The sequence below is a fragment of the Castor canadensis genome, chromosome X (genome assembly GCF_047511655.1).
Source record: "Castor canadensis chromosome X, mCasCan1.hap1v2, whole genome shotgun sequence".
Taxonomy (NCBI): domain Eukaryota; kingdom Metazoa; phylum Chordata; class Mammalia; order Rodentia; family Castoridae; genus Castor; species Castor canadensis.
The window spans coordinates 121,014,529-121,031,700 of record NC_133405.1 but is presented as its reverse complement, the minus strand read 5'-3'; the positions used below and the strand labels follow the sequence as shown (position 1 = coordinate 121,031,700).

General features: G+C 38.2%; 1 protein-coding gene across 4 annotated transcripts in view; it reads left to right on the top strand.

Moving 5' to 3' along the window:
* Pola1 (DNA polymerase alpha 1, catalytic subunit) overlaps positions 1-17,172 on the top strand; it is a 283,414-nt gene that overhangs the window by 99,498 nt on the left and 166,744 nt on the right. For all 4 annotated transcript variants that reach the window (XM_020188477.2, XM_020188474.2, XM_074063672.1 and 1 more), the window contains one exon: positions 16,730-16,762. In XM_020188477.2, the coding sequence (XP_020044066.1) occupies positions 16,730-16,762 (33 nt within the window). The remainder of the gene's footprint in view (positions 1-16,729; positions 16,763-17,172) is intronic.

Here is a 17,172-nt window from a genome sequence, read left to right as displayed (position 1 = left end):
AGGGCAGATGCTCAGATGATTAAGAATCTAACATAAGAAATGGCCATTAATCTTGGCAAGAAGAGATTTTACTGGCCTGTGAAAGAATAATTTGAGTTCTGCGAACGAAGCAAGGCAACATAGGCTTTCTGCATTAAGCATGAGATGTGTGTGTGTGTGTCGAGGGGGGAGTCAAGACCTAAAAGATGAAGAAACAAGGCCATTGTCAATAATCAGGGTATATATTGCAAGTTGTTGAAGGGCATTTTATTAGTCTTCAAAGATTTGAGTGCCATGTCTTGAGCAGTGCAGACTTGACAAATACGTATTTGTCAAGTGAATGAGTAACCCTTCATTGAGGCGAAATGGATGCTGCAGACACAGAAAGAAATGCAGCAGTAGGAAGAGAATGGTGAAAGATGCTAGGGAAGAAAGAGCTGAGATTCTTATCTTGAAGGGAAGACCCTGAACTGCAGGCCTAAAGGGCACATTGGTCATCCCATTAACGCCAACTGGATCTAAGATTGCCAGATATCTGTCCTTGACTAGAGCCTTGTATCTCACTGTTTCCTTTTCTTTAAGATGCAAATGCAATAGGTAGGACTGGAGGTGGGACTCAAGTGGTATTTGACCTGCCTAGGAAGTACAAAGCCCTGAGTTAAGACACAAGTACTGCCCTCCCCGCCCCCGCCAAATGCAGTAGATAGAGACAAGGGCATTTAAGTGATGGTGTCAGAAACCATTCTTCCCCTTCCTCTTTTTACATTATTGGCATTAGTTCCTGAATGGACCTGCAGCCATGCTTCTCCTTTTTTCATACTCATCTGAAGAGTTAGGCATGCCTCCAAAGAGAAGATTTTTATTAGATCAGCCCATTAGTCTGGGCCTTGGTGTGATTGCTCAGTCCTTTTGTTTTACAATTCCTTCAGTACAACTCTTGGGTCCCATTTCTTTCACTGTCAAACAGTGAAAACTGCTTAGTTGGAAGTGATCATACTGTCTTTTACATTCCTTCAGGGCAGTGAAACGCCTACTATACATCCCTCAGCGCCCAGTCCCTTTTAAGTATATATTTATTAGGGGATTTATGCAGGGTTACTTCTAAGATTGTAAAAATAAGTGGTAGATTATGACAAGAAATGATAGCATTAGAAAACTTTGACCATTAAGAGTTCAATGTTTAGGGTGAAGCCTAATATTAGATTGTTGGTTGTATCCAAGATGATTAGGTACAGAATTTAGAAGTAAAGGAGAGTGGAGAAATTGTAAATGCTGGTATGGGAGCTGAAGCTAGTCAGAAAACAGTAATACTATTTCTTTGCTGTAGCAAGGGTCATGGAAGGGCCAGGTAAATCTGAAATGTCCACCATTAATGCTCATCAGCATTAGTACCAGAGTTCTGTAATCCAACTTTATAATTTATATAACCAGCGTTTCACAAACATGCTTTTGTTGAATCTAAGAGACACCCCCATTTGCCCATTGCTCAACCCAAAAGTCAAGAATTTGTCATGAACTTTTCATTTTTTCCCTCACTTTATACACCTAAATCTTTAGCATGTTCTCAACCGCTTTGCACCTAGTTCTGCTGCTACCACCATGTCCCATGATCAGAGCATATCTCCTGGACTACTGCTTCTACTCCTCACTTCCCACAGCCCATTCTCTATGCAGCAGATCATGTTGTTCCCTTTGCCTCATCCCAGCACGTATAAGGGTACTCACATAGTAGAAGCTCAATGTATGTTGAATAAACACACTGTAAAAGTTATGATGGGTAAAATTCTTTACAATCTGTAAACTAGCCAACCATTAGACTTTCCTAATCCAAACTACATGGTCTTAGTAATGTTAATAGTGGCCACGGTTTGTGAAGGTTCATCTCCCTTCACCTTGTGACTGATGGTTGAGCCCCATTTTTAGGATGATTAGCAAAGCTTTGGAGCCAGCAAAACCAGTTGATTCTCTTTGGCAATCTCTGGGGTAAACCAAGAGCAGCCAGGAGTATAAGATATACCAAGTAGCTCCCCATATTATTTTCAGGACCTATTTACTTAGTATAAAATTACTGCAAGTTTAGCCAGGCACAGTGGCTCACTCCTATGATCCTAGCTACTGAGGAGGTGGAGATTGGAAGGTTTGTGGTTGGAAGCCTGCCCCCCTCTCAACCAATGAAAAGCTGGATGTGGCATGCTCCTGTCATCCCAGTTACTTGGGAAACATAATTAGGAGGATTATAGTTCAGGCCAGCCTGGGCATAAATGTGAGACTCTATTTGGAAAAACAGGTAAAGGAAAAGGGGCCAGAGGAGTAGCTGAAGTGGTAAAGCACCTACCTAGCAAGTGGAAGGTCCTGAGTTCAAACACCAGTACTGCCAAATAATAAATAAATAAATCACTGCAAGTTTTGAGGAGCAGGGTACTTTTGAGGGAGCCATGACCCTTTTGAAAGTTGAGTGAAATCTGTGGATTCTTTATGAAGAAAAATGTTCATGTATACATGAATGCAGAATTTTATAGATCATTAGTGGTTCATAGACTGAGCCATCTTCATAGTGGGAGTACTTGCAGTTTGAAAATGCATATTAAAAATTAATGTAGTTATATCTAGAATGGGTTAAAGCATCTAATTTTGAAATGTAAACTATAGAAAGTAAAGAGGTGATAAAGAGGTTATTCTTTTGCTTGTGACTATTAGTTGGAATCATGACAGAATCTTAACAGGAGGGGAATTGTGAGAGGTTTTATGTTGCTATTGTTTATCAATATACTGAATGACATTGGGTGCTTTTGCTTATTCTTTTGTTGAGGAGGCAGGGAGCATGGTAGGTAAGCACTGAATATCAGGTCTTGTACCTCTTAACCCAGATAGAGACCTGTAAATGAATCTACTCAGGGGAGGGGGACAAAGGACAGTTGATGGGCATAGGACAGAAGAGGGAAGCCGTGAGTGGGGTAATAGGAAGGAAGGAGAGAAAAATTTAAGCACTTGTCTTGGTTGAACCTAATGCCTTTTTGTTTGTTTCTTGGTTTAGTTCTTTGTATCTCCTTTAAGTAGAAACCAAGAAAGGTGAGTTTTCTCATTGGCAGAAGTTCTTGGAAAAACTTTACCATTCTCTTATTCCATTTCTTTTGGGGATGAGGCAAGCTGTTACTTCTTTCAGGAGCTATTGTTAGGGTTTCTTGTATTCTTATTAATAATCTCAAGCTGGCATGTTTTTGATAAATAAAAGCAGTAGGTATTTTGTCCAGTACCTAAGCAATGAAAGCAAGTATATATTTCCGTAATATCATCAGAGTTGTAGGTTTTTTCTCTGCACAGTATATTAACTAAGCAGAAAATTTAAAAGAACAAAACAATGAAAGTGATGTTTGTTAGTGGTAGTTTGAGATATTTCAGGAGAGTTGAGATATGAAGAAAAGCAATGGCCATATTTAGAAAGCTGCCTCAAACCCAAGAGTATCTATTGAAGTAACTTGATGACAGACTTTTTTCCTCTTCATGAATCATTGTATTCCTATAAAAGCGAAAATTCCTCTTCATCTAAACAAATGGCTTCCACATCTGTTTTCTTAGTTTCTCAAAAGGGTGTCTTCGGCTTGCATTTTTTTTAAAAGTGTTTATCTGTTTAAAATGAAATATCATTGAAAGTACTTTATACATCAAAATCCAAGTTGGTCTTCAGCTTGTAAGAATTACTTGAGTATGATCTGGTGGTAATGTTGGTGGTAGGGAAAAAAGAAAACACATTTGTGTTCTGCATAGGTAAGTTCTTCTTCATTAGACTGTTTAAAATTTATTGATTTATATTTAATTTTACATGCCTTTTGGTTTGAGGGACTGATTGAATCAGTAACTTTGCCATTGGTAGCAACATTTTAATGCTCTAGGGCTCAAAGTTCTAAAAAAGAGTTTCACAAAGTAGTAATAAGAGAATCTGGTTCTGTTGGTCCCATTGATTAGGAAATAATCTGTAGTTTGATTCAGGTTTTAAAGAAATTTTGTTCCCATATTCACTTGTCTCTTCTACCATGCAGCTAAAAGAAACACACTAATAACTGTTTTTTAAAGTGGCTATTGCACTTTTCTGAAGCACTTGCTCAGTTCCCAGTCTCATGTGAGTTTGTGAACTCCCAAGGGTTTTGATTTTATCTTTTTTAATCTTCATTCTCTTCTTGGGTGACAGGCCACCATGCCCTTGAACCCAATCTGCCATTTAAAGATAAAGAATGAGAAGCAGCTGAAGTGCTGGCTCTTGTGCAGCTGACAGGAATCTGATCTACTGCTTGGATTCTTTATCTGGTTACCAACATGCCGGTGGTGGTGCGTGGCTTGTTCTAGCTATGCCATTTGCAGTCACAAGGTTTAAGAGGGTGGGAGCCAGAGGAGTTAGTCGCCAGGGGAAAGAAAGTTTTTTCTTTTTTTTAATAACAGCAGGTCATAGGACTCCTGGTTTCTTAACCACCCAGCGGATGTTTGTCTTTCAGAGAAAGTTGCATAAGCCCTGCCCACCCCGAGGTACAGCTGTCTGTCCTGTCTAAACAGTGACTTGCTGTGAGGTTATAGGTCCATGAGAAGGACATTTGATGTTATAACATCTAATTAGTGACAGAGGCAAGTAATAGAACCACTTATGACCTTGTTTCTCTGGAAAGGTATAAAGAATCTAATTTGGATACTAAGGGAGCCCCTTTTGCCATCATTTCTTTTACTGAATAAGTATAAGTCATCTGCTTGCAAATGGCACCAAACTTGACATAGAAAAGAATACCCTCCCCTTCAGTGTAGAAGAGAGGCAGGGAAAAGCATGGTTATATAGGACTATTGGAAGCTGTTTACTTGTGATATAAATCAATTGGTGTTCCATCTTCCCGTGGAGCCCATAAGCATTGCCTGAAGAGACAGCTGAGGCAGAGGATTGCTTGCTGTTTGTTGTGCTACAGCCTGTAGCTGTTTGGTGGCTCATGAAAAGGCAAGATGCTCCTTCTTTTTTGACCTTGTTCAGAGGATTAATACAATTATTAGTATTAGGTGCTAGCTACCTGTTAGGATCATTCTCATTAAAGGTCACTATGTGGTGCCTGGCTGTCTGACTGGCAGGCTGCATCATATTTGCTGGTGCCCCTGGTTTGTGCAACACCTGCCAATTGTGACAGAAAGAATGGAGATCTGATAGCTAAGAGGAATGAGGACTCAGGAGCTCCATGGATCACCTGTCACTCTAGCACCATTGGTTTTGGTGCTAGCTTGTGCCTAGTTTCTCTTTCTTCTCACTGCCCCTTCAATAAGCTGTGCTATCCATTTTGCAGGGCTCTGTCATCATCTGAGTGCTGACATTGCTTTACTTTTCATGTATTGTACCTCTGTTGAGCGTTGGATTTCTTGTGCCTGATATACCCTATGTTTCCTTCGCTGAGGACCTTAGCTACCATCTGCCTCTTTGTAATCTTCATTTACTTGTCCCCAAAGCACATCCTATTCAAGTCTAAAACTGCTCTTATGATTCTTTTCCCCAACCTTTGTCCCTTCCCAGATTCCCTGTCTCAATGAATGACGACACCGTCTATCCATTTGTTAAGCCAGGAACATGAGTATCATTCTTGACTCCTGTCTCTTCCTCTTGCCCCAAGTCCAGTCTGTCACCAGTCATGTAGACTCTATTTCATAAATGTCTATGATTCTCTCTCTCCAATGCCACTACTATTCTGCTGTCCAGGCTTCAGTGCACCTCCTAGGTCACTGCCTTCTACCCCAGGGTATTCTCACCATGTTTTATTATCAGAGACATCTTTAAACTGTCAATCTGCTGTGCCACTCCCTTAATGTGCCTTCCAAGGTCCTTCACAGCCTCTCTCCTGCCCTCTTCCCACTTTCCCTGAGCATTTTATCGTATACTTTTTATTTTCTTCCCATTGGAAAAATTTTTAAAAGACTTATTTTGAAAACTTAATTTTCTTTTATCACCACCTCCTTGTCTTATTACTCTTTGTGACTCACCTTCCTCTTATATGCAGTTAACTTCCATGAACTTTTCTCCAACTCCTGTCCCAGAGTTCCCTGCCTGTTATGTGCATGTGCACATGTATGAGTGAGTGTATATATTTGTCTAATTGCCTATTTTGTTCTCTACTCCACTAGATGTTACACACTGTAAAAGGAAAGGGATTATATCTGAATCATTCACCTTTGTGCTTCCTACCAGTTCATGAGCATGACAAGTGTTCAGTAAATATTTGTTGGTACATGAATGAATGAGTTTATTTTTGAGGTTCTAAACAAACAAACAAAAAAGAATACAGCACTTCCTAAAATTCATATCAAATTATTGAGCCTTGGCTAACACGGAGAGTAGATCGCTTCTCCATAGTCTGCACCTCCATCCTAAATGTCTTTTCTCAACTTGATCTGTTTTTTTCAAACTTTCTCTGGGTTCTTCCCAGAAATTATAGAGGATAATGGAGCAGGAGAAAAAAACAATTGATAAGTGACAATCTGTGATTCAATTGATTCTTAAGTGTATTTATTGTAGAGGCATGTCTGTAGCACATGGTTCCCTGGACATGTGAACACAATTACATTTCCCTAAAACTAGACCATCTTTCTGAAGGGACCCTCAGAAAGTTAGCTTATAGCTATTATTTCCCAAACTTGTAATAAAATAGAGGGGGCAAGTAATAAAAGAGTTGCTATACAAGGACATATAGAAAGTGTGGTCATTATAGAAAATTATAGAATTTAGTATGTAGCTCTAGTACTGAAGTAAGGAGTTACTTTCTGAGGTATTGGGCTTAAAAGGTTCTCTGTTGGGATGGATAGAGCACTTGCACAGGGTCACTGGTTCAATCCCCAGCACTGCAAACACACATACATACACACACACACACACACACATACACACACACACACAGAGAAAACAAACAAACAAAACCCAAAAGTTCTCCTTCCTGTCACATATTTGGAAGTGGAAAGTAATGAAGGGCAGTCCAGTGGCTTATCTTGTCACACACTGATCCAAAAAAGGAGATTTCCAGAAAGTAAAAAATGCTTCTGTCAAAATGGTGACAGCAACACATTGCTCAATTTCCAGCTTCACTTTTTCCAGACCACCAGCTGTGTTCTCCTGTAGGATTTGAGCTTTAGGCTTTGTGCTTAGTAGTGACAAGTGATACCCTGTTAGATCTGCCATTTGTAGGGGTTGAGTGCTCAAAGTTTTCTAGTCAGATTTTCCCATGACCTCAGTTATAAAGAAAATGTTGCAGATTCTAGAAAATGCTAATGTCCTTTTTAGCTGTAAGTATTATCTTGATTGCAATGCTTCAGAATTGCCCAACTTCATTATCTGAGCATAGCCAGCCTGCCGCCTTCTTCTCAAATAGACAATTATGATCAATTAAGCACTTTTAGGCCTTATAGAATACTTAATTTTATTAGGCAATTATTTGTGCTTTGAAAGAGTTAATGGTAGCTACCCAAGCCATTATTAGAAATTAGAATGTCCCAAAATAGAAAGGCTATTTCCTTTGTGTGCGGCACTGCAGTGGAAAATGCCAAGCATAGTTTTTACTGAGTTAAAGGGTGAGGGAAGGCGGGGTGGGGGAGAAAGTTACATGTAAATCATTTAGCCATTAACCTAATGGGTGGGTTTATAAATCCTATTACTATAAGCCCTTTTCATTTCCACCGAGGCCTGGTGCATGCTTGATCCCACTAATGTAAAATTCATTCCATCTAAGTGATTACTGAAGTAAGACACTTCGAGTCAATTTTAATCAGGTTGTGTGAAACTTGCTTGAGCGCTTATGTTCACTAAAGCACAGACACAGTTTGGCCATGTCTTAATTAGCCCCCCAGATGAGTTATAGGATGAATCAGTCAGGGATCCACATTGCAGCCTTTTGACACATGGATGTTTTTCTTTGAGGGAACTCCACAGAAGGTAGGTAGGTGCTGAAAAATGTTCAGTTCAAAAGCAGGGGGCAAGGCCATTTGGGTGGGGGTAATTCTAGTCTCATAGATTTTATATGAATCCTAAGGAATCTGAAAGCTCTGTTCTTATGACTGATTCAGGCATATTCAGTGGTACTTATAGTTAAACAAATCAAACTTTCAAATTTGAAGAAATATGTGAGTCTTCTTCCTAGGAACATGCATATGTTTCCCACATTGAAATCTTTGCTGGTAGTTTCAGGAGATTTTCAGATTTCTTGATTGACCTTAGGTTAATGTCTCCTGCTCTAGTTTCAATCTTAGTGTCCTAGGGCTTTTTTTTTAAAATTGGAAATTTAGTATTTTAAGAGTGTTACAGGCTTGTACTTGAGCTCTTGTGTTGGTGAGTAGATTTAGTTCAAGTGTGTTTTAAAGTCAGCTCTACAAGCTGTGCAGGGCCTTGTGTCAGATATAACCCCAAATCTGGCAGTGATGCTCATAAGTTCAAGTGAAACATGCAGGATGTAAGCTTCTAAATCAGAGGTTGGAGTACAGGAGGAATAGAGAATAAGAATGTCATGAAAGTAAGCTTTCTTTAAAGGTGAAAACAGTTTTTAAAAGTCAGATTGTAAAGTGAGTTTTAAAAAATTCACAGAACAAAAATTCACACTTGGGGACAAGAAATTTTAAGGTAAAGGAGACATTCACTTTGAAGTTTCACATATTCAGAGCCATAGTTTGTGGTATTTTAGATTTTTAGATCAAAATTAGAGCCCTGTCAAGTTGTAGGGCAGTAATTGAGAGATACTCATAAATATCATAAATGTTCTGTTTGGGAAGAGAAACCTTTCAGAAAATGTTGTTTATTCAGTGTGTTTTATATTCTTTACACATGAGCTACCAGAAGGTCTAGGTTGTAAATTAAGGATTTAAAACAAAATCAGTCTACCTGGAAACAAGAGTTGTATGCTTTCAGTCAAGTTTATAATTAATGGACCTTTATCATTGGGGTAGAAATTTATTTCTCTTGAGTGAATGTTTGTTTATATAACATGCATTGTGTTTGAAGGTGGGATTAAAATTGATTCACTCCTCATTTCTTGTATGGAAAGAGCCAGCATTTAAATGTATAGTGCGTGTGGGCTTAATTGCTGCTTTTTGTAACCAATTTAGGGTCTTGTAAGAGGTGCACTTTTTGATCGATAATGGCTTTGTTCTTTCAAGATGGACCACTGAAGGTTCTCTTCTTACTACATCCTAAGAGACAAGTTATTTATTGAGTCACTACCATGTGCCAGGTATTGTAGTAGGTTTAATTGCTGTGCCATGATCTCTGCCTATAATTTGTTCATAGTCTCTTATTTTTTTTTTTTTTTGCAGTACTGGGGTTTGAACTCAGGGCCTCACGCTTGCGAGGCAAGCACTCTACCACTTGAGCCATTCCGCCAGCCCTGTTCATAGTCTCTTAATATTACCTTTTGTGACATAGTGGCTTGTTGTTGGGTACATAGCCATTAATACTGTTGGGTTGATGAGGCCAGAAAAGGCTTTTCTGACAGTGGGAAGCTCCTTGTAAAATAAGTAAATGTTAGGTAATAACCTAAAACTTATTGAGTGCTTAAATTCCAGAAAATGTACAAAGTGAAGTATACATGTTGTTATATTTAGTCATAGTAGCCTCAGTGTAAGGAAGCTTCAGTTAGTTAGAACCCTTACACACACACACACACACACACACACACACACACACACACACATTGGCTTGTGTAATCTGCAGGGCAGGCAGGCAAGCAGGCTGGAGACCCAGGGAAGAGTTGATGTTGCAGCTCAGTTTGGAAGGCAGTCTGCAGTGGAATTCATTCTTCCTCTAAGGGCCTCAGTCTTTACCTGATTGGAAGGGATGTAATCTACTTTACACAAAATCAACTGATTTAAATGTTAATCTCATTTAAAAAATTCTTTCACAGTGACATCTAGGCTGATATTTGGCCAAATATATGGGTACCATGGCCTAGCCATGTTATCACATTAACTATCAACATAGCCTACCTTCTCAACATACAGTTTTAACCACTGTGGGGGAAATAACATGTGAAAAGCACAGAAGCAAGAAAAGAACATGGCATATTTAATGAGTCTAAAATATGAGGGGAAGTCTGGATCAAAGAATGAATGTGGGAAGCATTAGAAGATGAGGCAGGCCTCAAATAGATCGTGAGTCTCAGGGTCAAGCTAAGGGACTTGAATTTCATTTCAAGGAATGTATTTTTTAAAGAACCCTGGATAAATGAAGAATGGCTTGGAAGGTAGTGATGCTGGAGACAGGTAGGCTAAGTAAGTGGTGAGGTCTTTAGAAATGAAATGGAAAGGCAGAGGAGGTGCCCCATTGGACAAAATACAGTCTAGTGCAGGGACATGTTAGTTCATTGAATTTAAAAGAAAGCTAGACCTTTGTCTACTAAATATTTTACAGTGGACACAGAGAAACTCTCCATGACAAAATTTGTTTATCCTAAAGCATTAATAGTGCTGTGGTTGAGAAATCTGATGCATTTTTAGATGTGTATACATACTCCCTGGTTAGTGAAAAACAGATCTTAACAGAATGTGTTAGAAATTTCTATGTACTGTAAATATACCCACCCACTTATACTAAGTGCATAAAACCATATGCAGACAACTTGTGAGCACTAACATATTTCCAACTGTTCTATAACCACACAGTCCTCAAAGGCAACCTAGAATATAGAAGTACATTCTTGTCATGTTAATTACCCTTGTTGGATACATTAGTGCTTCCTTTCCCTACTGTAAAAGAAATGACTGGTTCAAAGACAAAACAACCAAATCAGAGACATTTCTGTACATAAAACTTGGATTCTAAACTTTCAGATCTGGGACCATCTCAGCCTCTATTTTATAAATGAGGATGTTGAGCCTTGGAGAGGGAAACCAGCTTGTTCCCAAAGCACTTAGCTAGTAATTTTGACATTTAAATTAGGACTCAGATTTTAGACCTCTGACTTTTAAAAAAAACTTAATATTTGTATAATATTTTATCTTTGCAGAGCACTGTTTCAGCATATAGTTCTTCTTATTCCCGCCCAGATCAGGAAAGTAGATGGTAGTATCACCCCAGTTTTAGAGAAGATAAAACTAAGGTTTAAAATCAATAGGTGACCCAGAATCATAGAAGTTAATTGGTAGAGGCAGAAAGTAGAGTGCTTATTAAATCCAAAATCCTTATTTCCTGGCATCTTATAGAGAAGACACATGTAAGAATTGAGACTAAAAGTGAATAGGGAAATAGGAAAAAGGCAGTCTAATATAATGAGGATGAAATGAAGTGGGAGAATTGAGTAATACTGAGTCCTGCTTGGAAACTGCTGAAACTTAGAATAGGGAATGCTTAGATAATGTTTGGAATGCCAAATATCATAATATTTGTATTTCTTACACGCTTCCCTATCCTTCAAAACCTTGAATTTTGCTACTCCTATTATGCTTATGTATTTTTTTTAAATTTCCAGTTTATTTCTAAATTTATGTCACCACTAACAGGAGAATCCTAAAGTCATTGGGATTTCACTTGGTATTCTGCTCATGCATTATTTGTTTAGGATTTGACCTTATATGACATTTTCTTAGCTTGTAGGATTTTCATTGTGTTTAATATTTGAATCATACACCAAAGGGGGGTTTCTTGTTAGTAGGTATTACTAGGTATTGTAGACATACACTTTTGGAGAAGAACCTTGATGCTTTACTTTTTTGACTCTGGAAAGCTGATGTTTTCTCTTTTGTTTAGTATTAATAAGCACTGTATTAGACTATAACAGCACCTAAAAACATTTCACAACCTTTGAATGCAAGTCAACGGAATTCTTTATCAACAAAATGTAAAGACCCAGATGTCATTCTGGACATGTTAGCAGAGCCTGTAAGTACACATCTCAGTAGTAGTCTTAGGTTTCTGTTGTTCCTAACCTTGACATAGCAAACATGCATTTTCTGCTTAGTAAACCATACATCATGGGTTTATTCCTGAACAAATTATTTTCTTTAGAAAACAATTTTTGATATACATTTTAAATTTGCTCTGTAGTTCCCACCACCCTTCCCCAGCCTTCAGAGGCTCAGATTGGTGTTCAAATACCTTTTCATATTATTTTAATTATTGTTCTCCCCGCCCCCACCCTTTCCTGTTTCCCCCTCCTCTTTTCCCCTAACAGCACTGTTCTGCAAAGCCTGCAATGATTGATATGATGGCAGTGCTGTCATTCTTTTTAACCAAAAAAAAGTCATTTTTGTTCTAGTTATTTTAATAGAGTCCCATTAAAGATGTATTGCTGACTGAAATATCGGCATGAAGGGCTCTCACTGAGCTGAGCCCAGGAATTAAGAAGTCAGGAAATCGGCTGCTGCATTGCAAGAGAGCCTTGTGTGACACCGAATCTCCTGATTGGGGAGATCATTACTGCTATTATGACTCGACTTGCGTAGGAATTTTAAATTCCATCTGAATGTCAGTAATAACCCTCTTAGCAAATTATCCTGAATAAAATCACGAAGGCATTTTATATAATAGGTGTTGAATTACTGGATAGATTTGCTAATTAAATACTCTTTGTTCTGCTGCAGTTGACATTACAGGGTAAGATCTTGAACAATTATTCTCAACAGCTGTACTTTGTTAAGGGAAAAATTAACCACAAAGTTTATTTTTTTACACTTGAAGTTGGCAGATTTTTGAAATGTGCTTGAAAAAAATTCCATCATCCAATTGGTAATGAGTAGATAAATATGCAGGTGTTGCTATGAAATCAGATAACTGCAGTCTGCCTTATTAATGAATTTAGCAAGCCTTTATAGCCCTGTTTTCTGCCGTTGGCACTTATAAAATGATTTTCTGTCAGAATGGATAGCTTTAATATTAGGCTTGTCACTTTGAAGTGAACTTATGAACGGTCATCTTATAATCACTGTACCTTGTGTCCAGTAGATCTTTCTTGGGTACCTGACTATTTTTGAAAGTGCATTTCCTTAATGAGGAAAATATCTCTAATGTATAAGTGTTTGATTGTTGGCATCTAGAACATTCGTATAAGTTTGGTTTCTTAATAAGGCAGTGGGATGTAATGAAAAGAAAATGAAACATAAGGTCCAGCTTCTAGGTCAAGCTCTTGACTAGCTCTGTTACTTTGGCAAAATCTCAGAGCCTAATTTTCCTTGCCTGTCAATTGGGGCATATGATACTGTCTATCCTTTCAGTTAGCATTCTACAAATATTTATTAATAGCTTTAGTGTTCCAGGCTTTCTGCTAGATACTAAGAATTTGATAGTCCACTGAATGTTCAACAGTAGTGAGCAGTTTGAATTGAGAGCTGGGCCCAAGGGCAGCTTTGGGATGATCCTGGTCATCAGCACTTGGGTAAGCATTGGACTGGAAAGGGCACTGTGGTACCCACCATCTAGAACTGCTCAGTGGAGAAGCATGAGGAGGCAGAGGTCAGCCTGGTTGTGGGTTGTCTCATATAGGATAGACTGAAGAGTTGACAAGCTGTGGTGAGAACCTTGAACCCAAAATAGAGCATTGTCATCATCTCCAGGTGAAGATCACTAGAAAAGATGGTGATTAAAACTACCCATAAAAATAAACACAACCTCTGTGGAGGGCTGTTGGGCTAGATTTATAAAAATAATTATGAATTTAACCTTTGACTCAGTAAGTCTACTTGTAAGAGTTTTATCTTTTTATTGGCAGATTTGAAATTACTTGTGTATTAGGGTTGCATGTTCATTAATAGAGCCCTAGTTAAAATCCACCAAAAAGTTTCTTCCACCAAAGAGAGAATTGTTTTTATAGTAGCCTTCAGATTGTGTGTAGAAATGGTTGTGAGTTGGTGGCAGATGAGAGTGGAGGTGGATGATGGATCTGAAAGGTGAAGATTGCTAGTTCACACTGAAGGTACACTCAGGAATAGCATAATAGGTTTGGTGCACATTGTGAAAGAAGAGAAGAAGAAATTGGTTAGTGTATATGTAGTGAAAGGTTGACTAGTTGCTCCTCAGTTATTTTGGTTAGTAGGTAGCATTTTACCTTATGGAGTTGTCCATTGGTTTGAGGAAAGCTAAGCCTTATAAGATGGAAGGGGCAGAGGGTGGAGAGAACTCTTGATAAGTGGTTCTGTCCTCACTATGATTAACCTGACTTGGTTTGAGCTCATTATTGCCCTTTTCCCAAAAAGGGTCAGGTATTCTCCCATAATGCATTTCCCTATAATTTATATGTTAGAAAATGAAGATGAAGTGAAGGGTAGTGAATGTATTTCCTAAGTTAAACTGAATTTTAGTGTCTGATAGAAAAGTAGTTTGGATTACTATGGTTCCTAACAGTCAGTTAACATACAGCTTCTTTAGAGCCTTATATGAAAAGTCTGCAGTGAGGTGCAAATGTGCACTCTGACCTGCAGAAGCTTGTGGTCTAGTTGTGGAAAGGAACAGTCACAAATAACATAAAGCATCATTCCGTTGTTGGAAGAACAGAGCCAGCACAGGTCAGAGAAGAGAGATCACTTTGGCCTGGGACAGTCAGTTCAGGCTTTATGGAAGAAGCTGAGGTTTGTTAAATGAAATTACAGAAAGAAGACTGGGAACAAAATTCCAGTATGGAACACACTGTATGACTAAAGGCATAAAAAGATAAATTTATACACAGCAACTGTTGGAAGACTAGGAAATTTATCCTTTCCACGTAAAGGGTTTGTGAAAACATTTAGGAGATTGTTAATGATTCAGGGCAAGTTGATGAGCCCTAAGACCAGTTAGAATGTTGCTTTAGAGGTTTCATTTGGTTAACCTTCAGTGACAACCACATGGCCGTGGAGTCATGCTTTCTGCCTTGTGGCATGTTCTTCTCTACATGTTATCTTGTACTCTTAGGTATTGGCCTTCGTGGTCACAGTGATGGTTGCAGCTGTTCCAAAAGCCCTTGGTCCAAAAATAGTTTTCCCTCACTTCTCATCAAGAAGAAAAACCTTTCACGGAAGTTTTTTAGAGGACTTCTTACCTTTGATTGGCCGAGGTTAAGTTGTCAACATGCACATACCTAAAGTTATCACTGTTTCTAGAATGAAATTAACAAAAGTATCATAGGCCAGTGATCCTAACCCAGCGTGCAATGTAAGAATCATCTTAAGAGCTCTTTTAGAAGCATTGTCGGGCATTGTTTTTTGTTTTTTTTAAAAAAAATCCTTAAATGATTCCACTTTACAGCCACTAACTTAGCCTAATCAGAATTCACCAACACCCCTAGGGCAGGCAAGGGGATTCCTCCTCTAAGAACCTACCAAACATCTGAAATTAGGAGATAGTAAGTGGGCAATAAAAATGGAAAGTAAAGAGTAGATGTAAAAGAGGCTCCAAAAATAAGATTTATAGAACTCTGTAATATTGAGGACAAGAAAAACAAAATGATACCATGAGATTTGATCTTAGCTGACAAGGAGGACTTACTTGACAAAGTAGGAGAAAGAAAGTAAATGAAGTAAACCTTTATTTGACCCACTGGAAAAGTACCTTCTGGTTTAGAATGATGCATGGAAAGATGGGTAATGGTGGAGAGGGAATAGTATGCAGGTCTAAAGCTCCTGCCCGGGAGCTAGAGTATCTGAATTCATATCCTTGTTTTGCCATGACTTTGTCTTTGGCATCTAACAAATAGGGATATTAATAGTAACTACCTCTTAGGGATCATGGAGAAAGAAATGAGGAAATTAAAGAGGTGCTCCTAGCACAGTGTCTGCATGTTTTATTTATTTATTTATTGCTTGCCTGCTTGCTGCCCTGGGGATTGAATGTACATCATGATTTAATATTGCTCTGTCTTTCTGTGCATCCTCACTATGTCATAGTACTCCTTTTTTTGGGCAATATTGGGTTTGAACTTAGGGCTCTACACTTGCTAGACAAATGCTCTACTGCTTGAGCCACAACCTCAGCTCTTTTTCTTTGGTTATTTTTCAGATAGGGTCTCACACTGTTTTTTGTATGGAACCAGACTTGAACCATGATTCTCCTACCTCTTCCTCCCATGTAACTGGGATTATAGACATGTACCACCACACACAGCTTATTCTTTGAGATAGGATCTGGCTAACTTTTTGCTTAGGACTAGCTTCAAACTGCAATCCTCCTGTTTCCACTTCCCAAGTAGCTGGGATTACTACATGAGCCACTGTGCCTGGCCTCATATTAGTACTTTTTAAGAAGCCTTCACATGTTAATTTTGTGTTGCTTCTGATCTGTTTTTATCTGTATGTACATTTTAACCTATATGTCTCTAGTTTGAAACTTTATGGGCCTGGGGACAGACCCATGTACAATTTGTCTTCATTCACTGGTCATTTATTTAACCCCTTATTTTACTGTATACTGTACTAACTCCAGGCAGTGCCTTCAAGGAATTTAGTGAAGAATTTTAAATCTAGTGGATTTTTTTTATACTTTTTAAAATCCTAAAAACCATGAGTAAGAACTGCCAGAGCATTTTTTTTTAGCCTTGTAGTTTTCTTACCATATCGTAAAGGGATCTTTTATTGTGTGTGTTTATTAAAGATATATAGACATACAGATATACACATATTTATGCAAAGGCAAACGTTTTTTAGGTGATGTTATTTTGAGGGTGGGTTTTAGGAAATCTTCAAGAGCTTTAATGATGTATGGAAATGACAAGTCATTTAGAGTTAACTTATCTTTTGGGGCTATATTTATGTTTCTGTAATTGTGTAATGTATTAATCTTGATTTTTGTTTCATTTAGATTTTGATGCATACTAAAGAGATGGTACAGAAGGTAATGCTAAGCTTTTTCATTATGTAACAACTCTTAAATATACCTGGTGACGTTTTTTGTATTCAAGGAGAATTGTAACCCAAACATACTGGAAATTGCTTCTTAGGATGCCTAGTTTACATTTATAATCCCTCCTAATGGATTACAGCTTTTTTCTTGTACCAACACTGATATGATCTAGCCCCTGCTTGAAGCCTATATGTGAGTGTTTCAGGCAAATTAGTAACAGTGCTAATTAGAGTTTATTTTCATGCCTTATACTGTATGTGCTCCAGTGTTGTTTGTTATGATTGATTTTTTTTGGCACTCTTAATAGTCTACTAACTACTGTTTGAAACTGTTGAGAATTTAATGTGGATTTGTGCCTCTGAATTTTTAAAATCCATTATGCTTCTGCTCCTTAAGTTGCT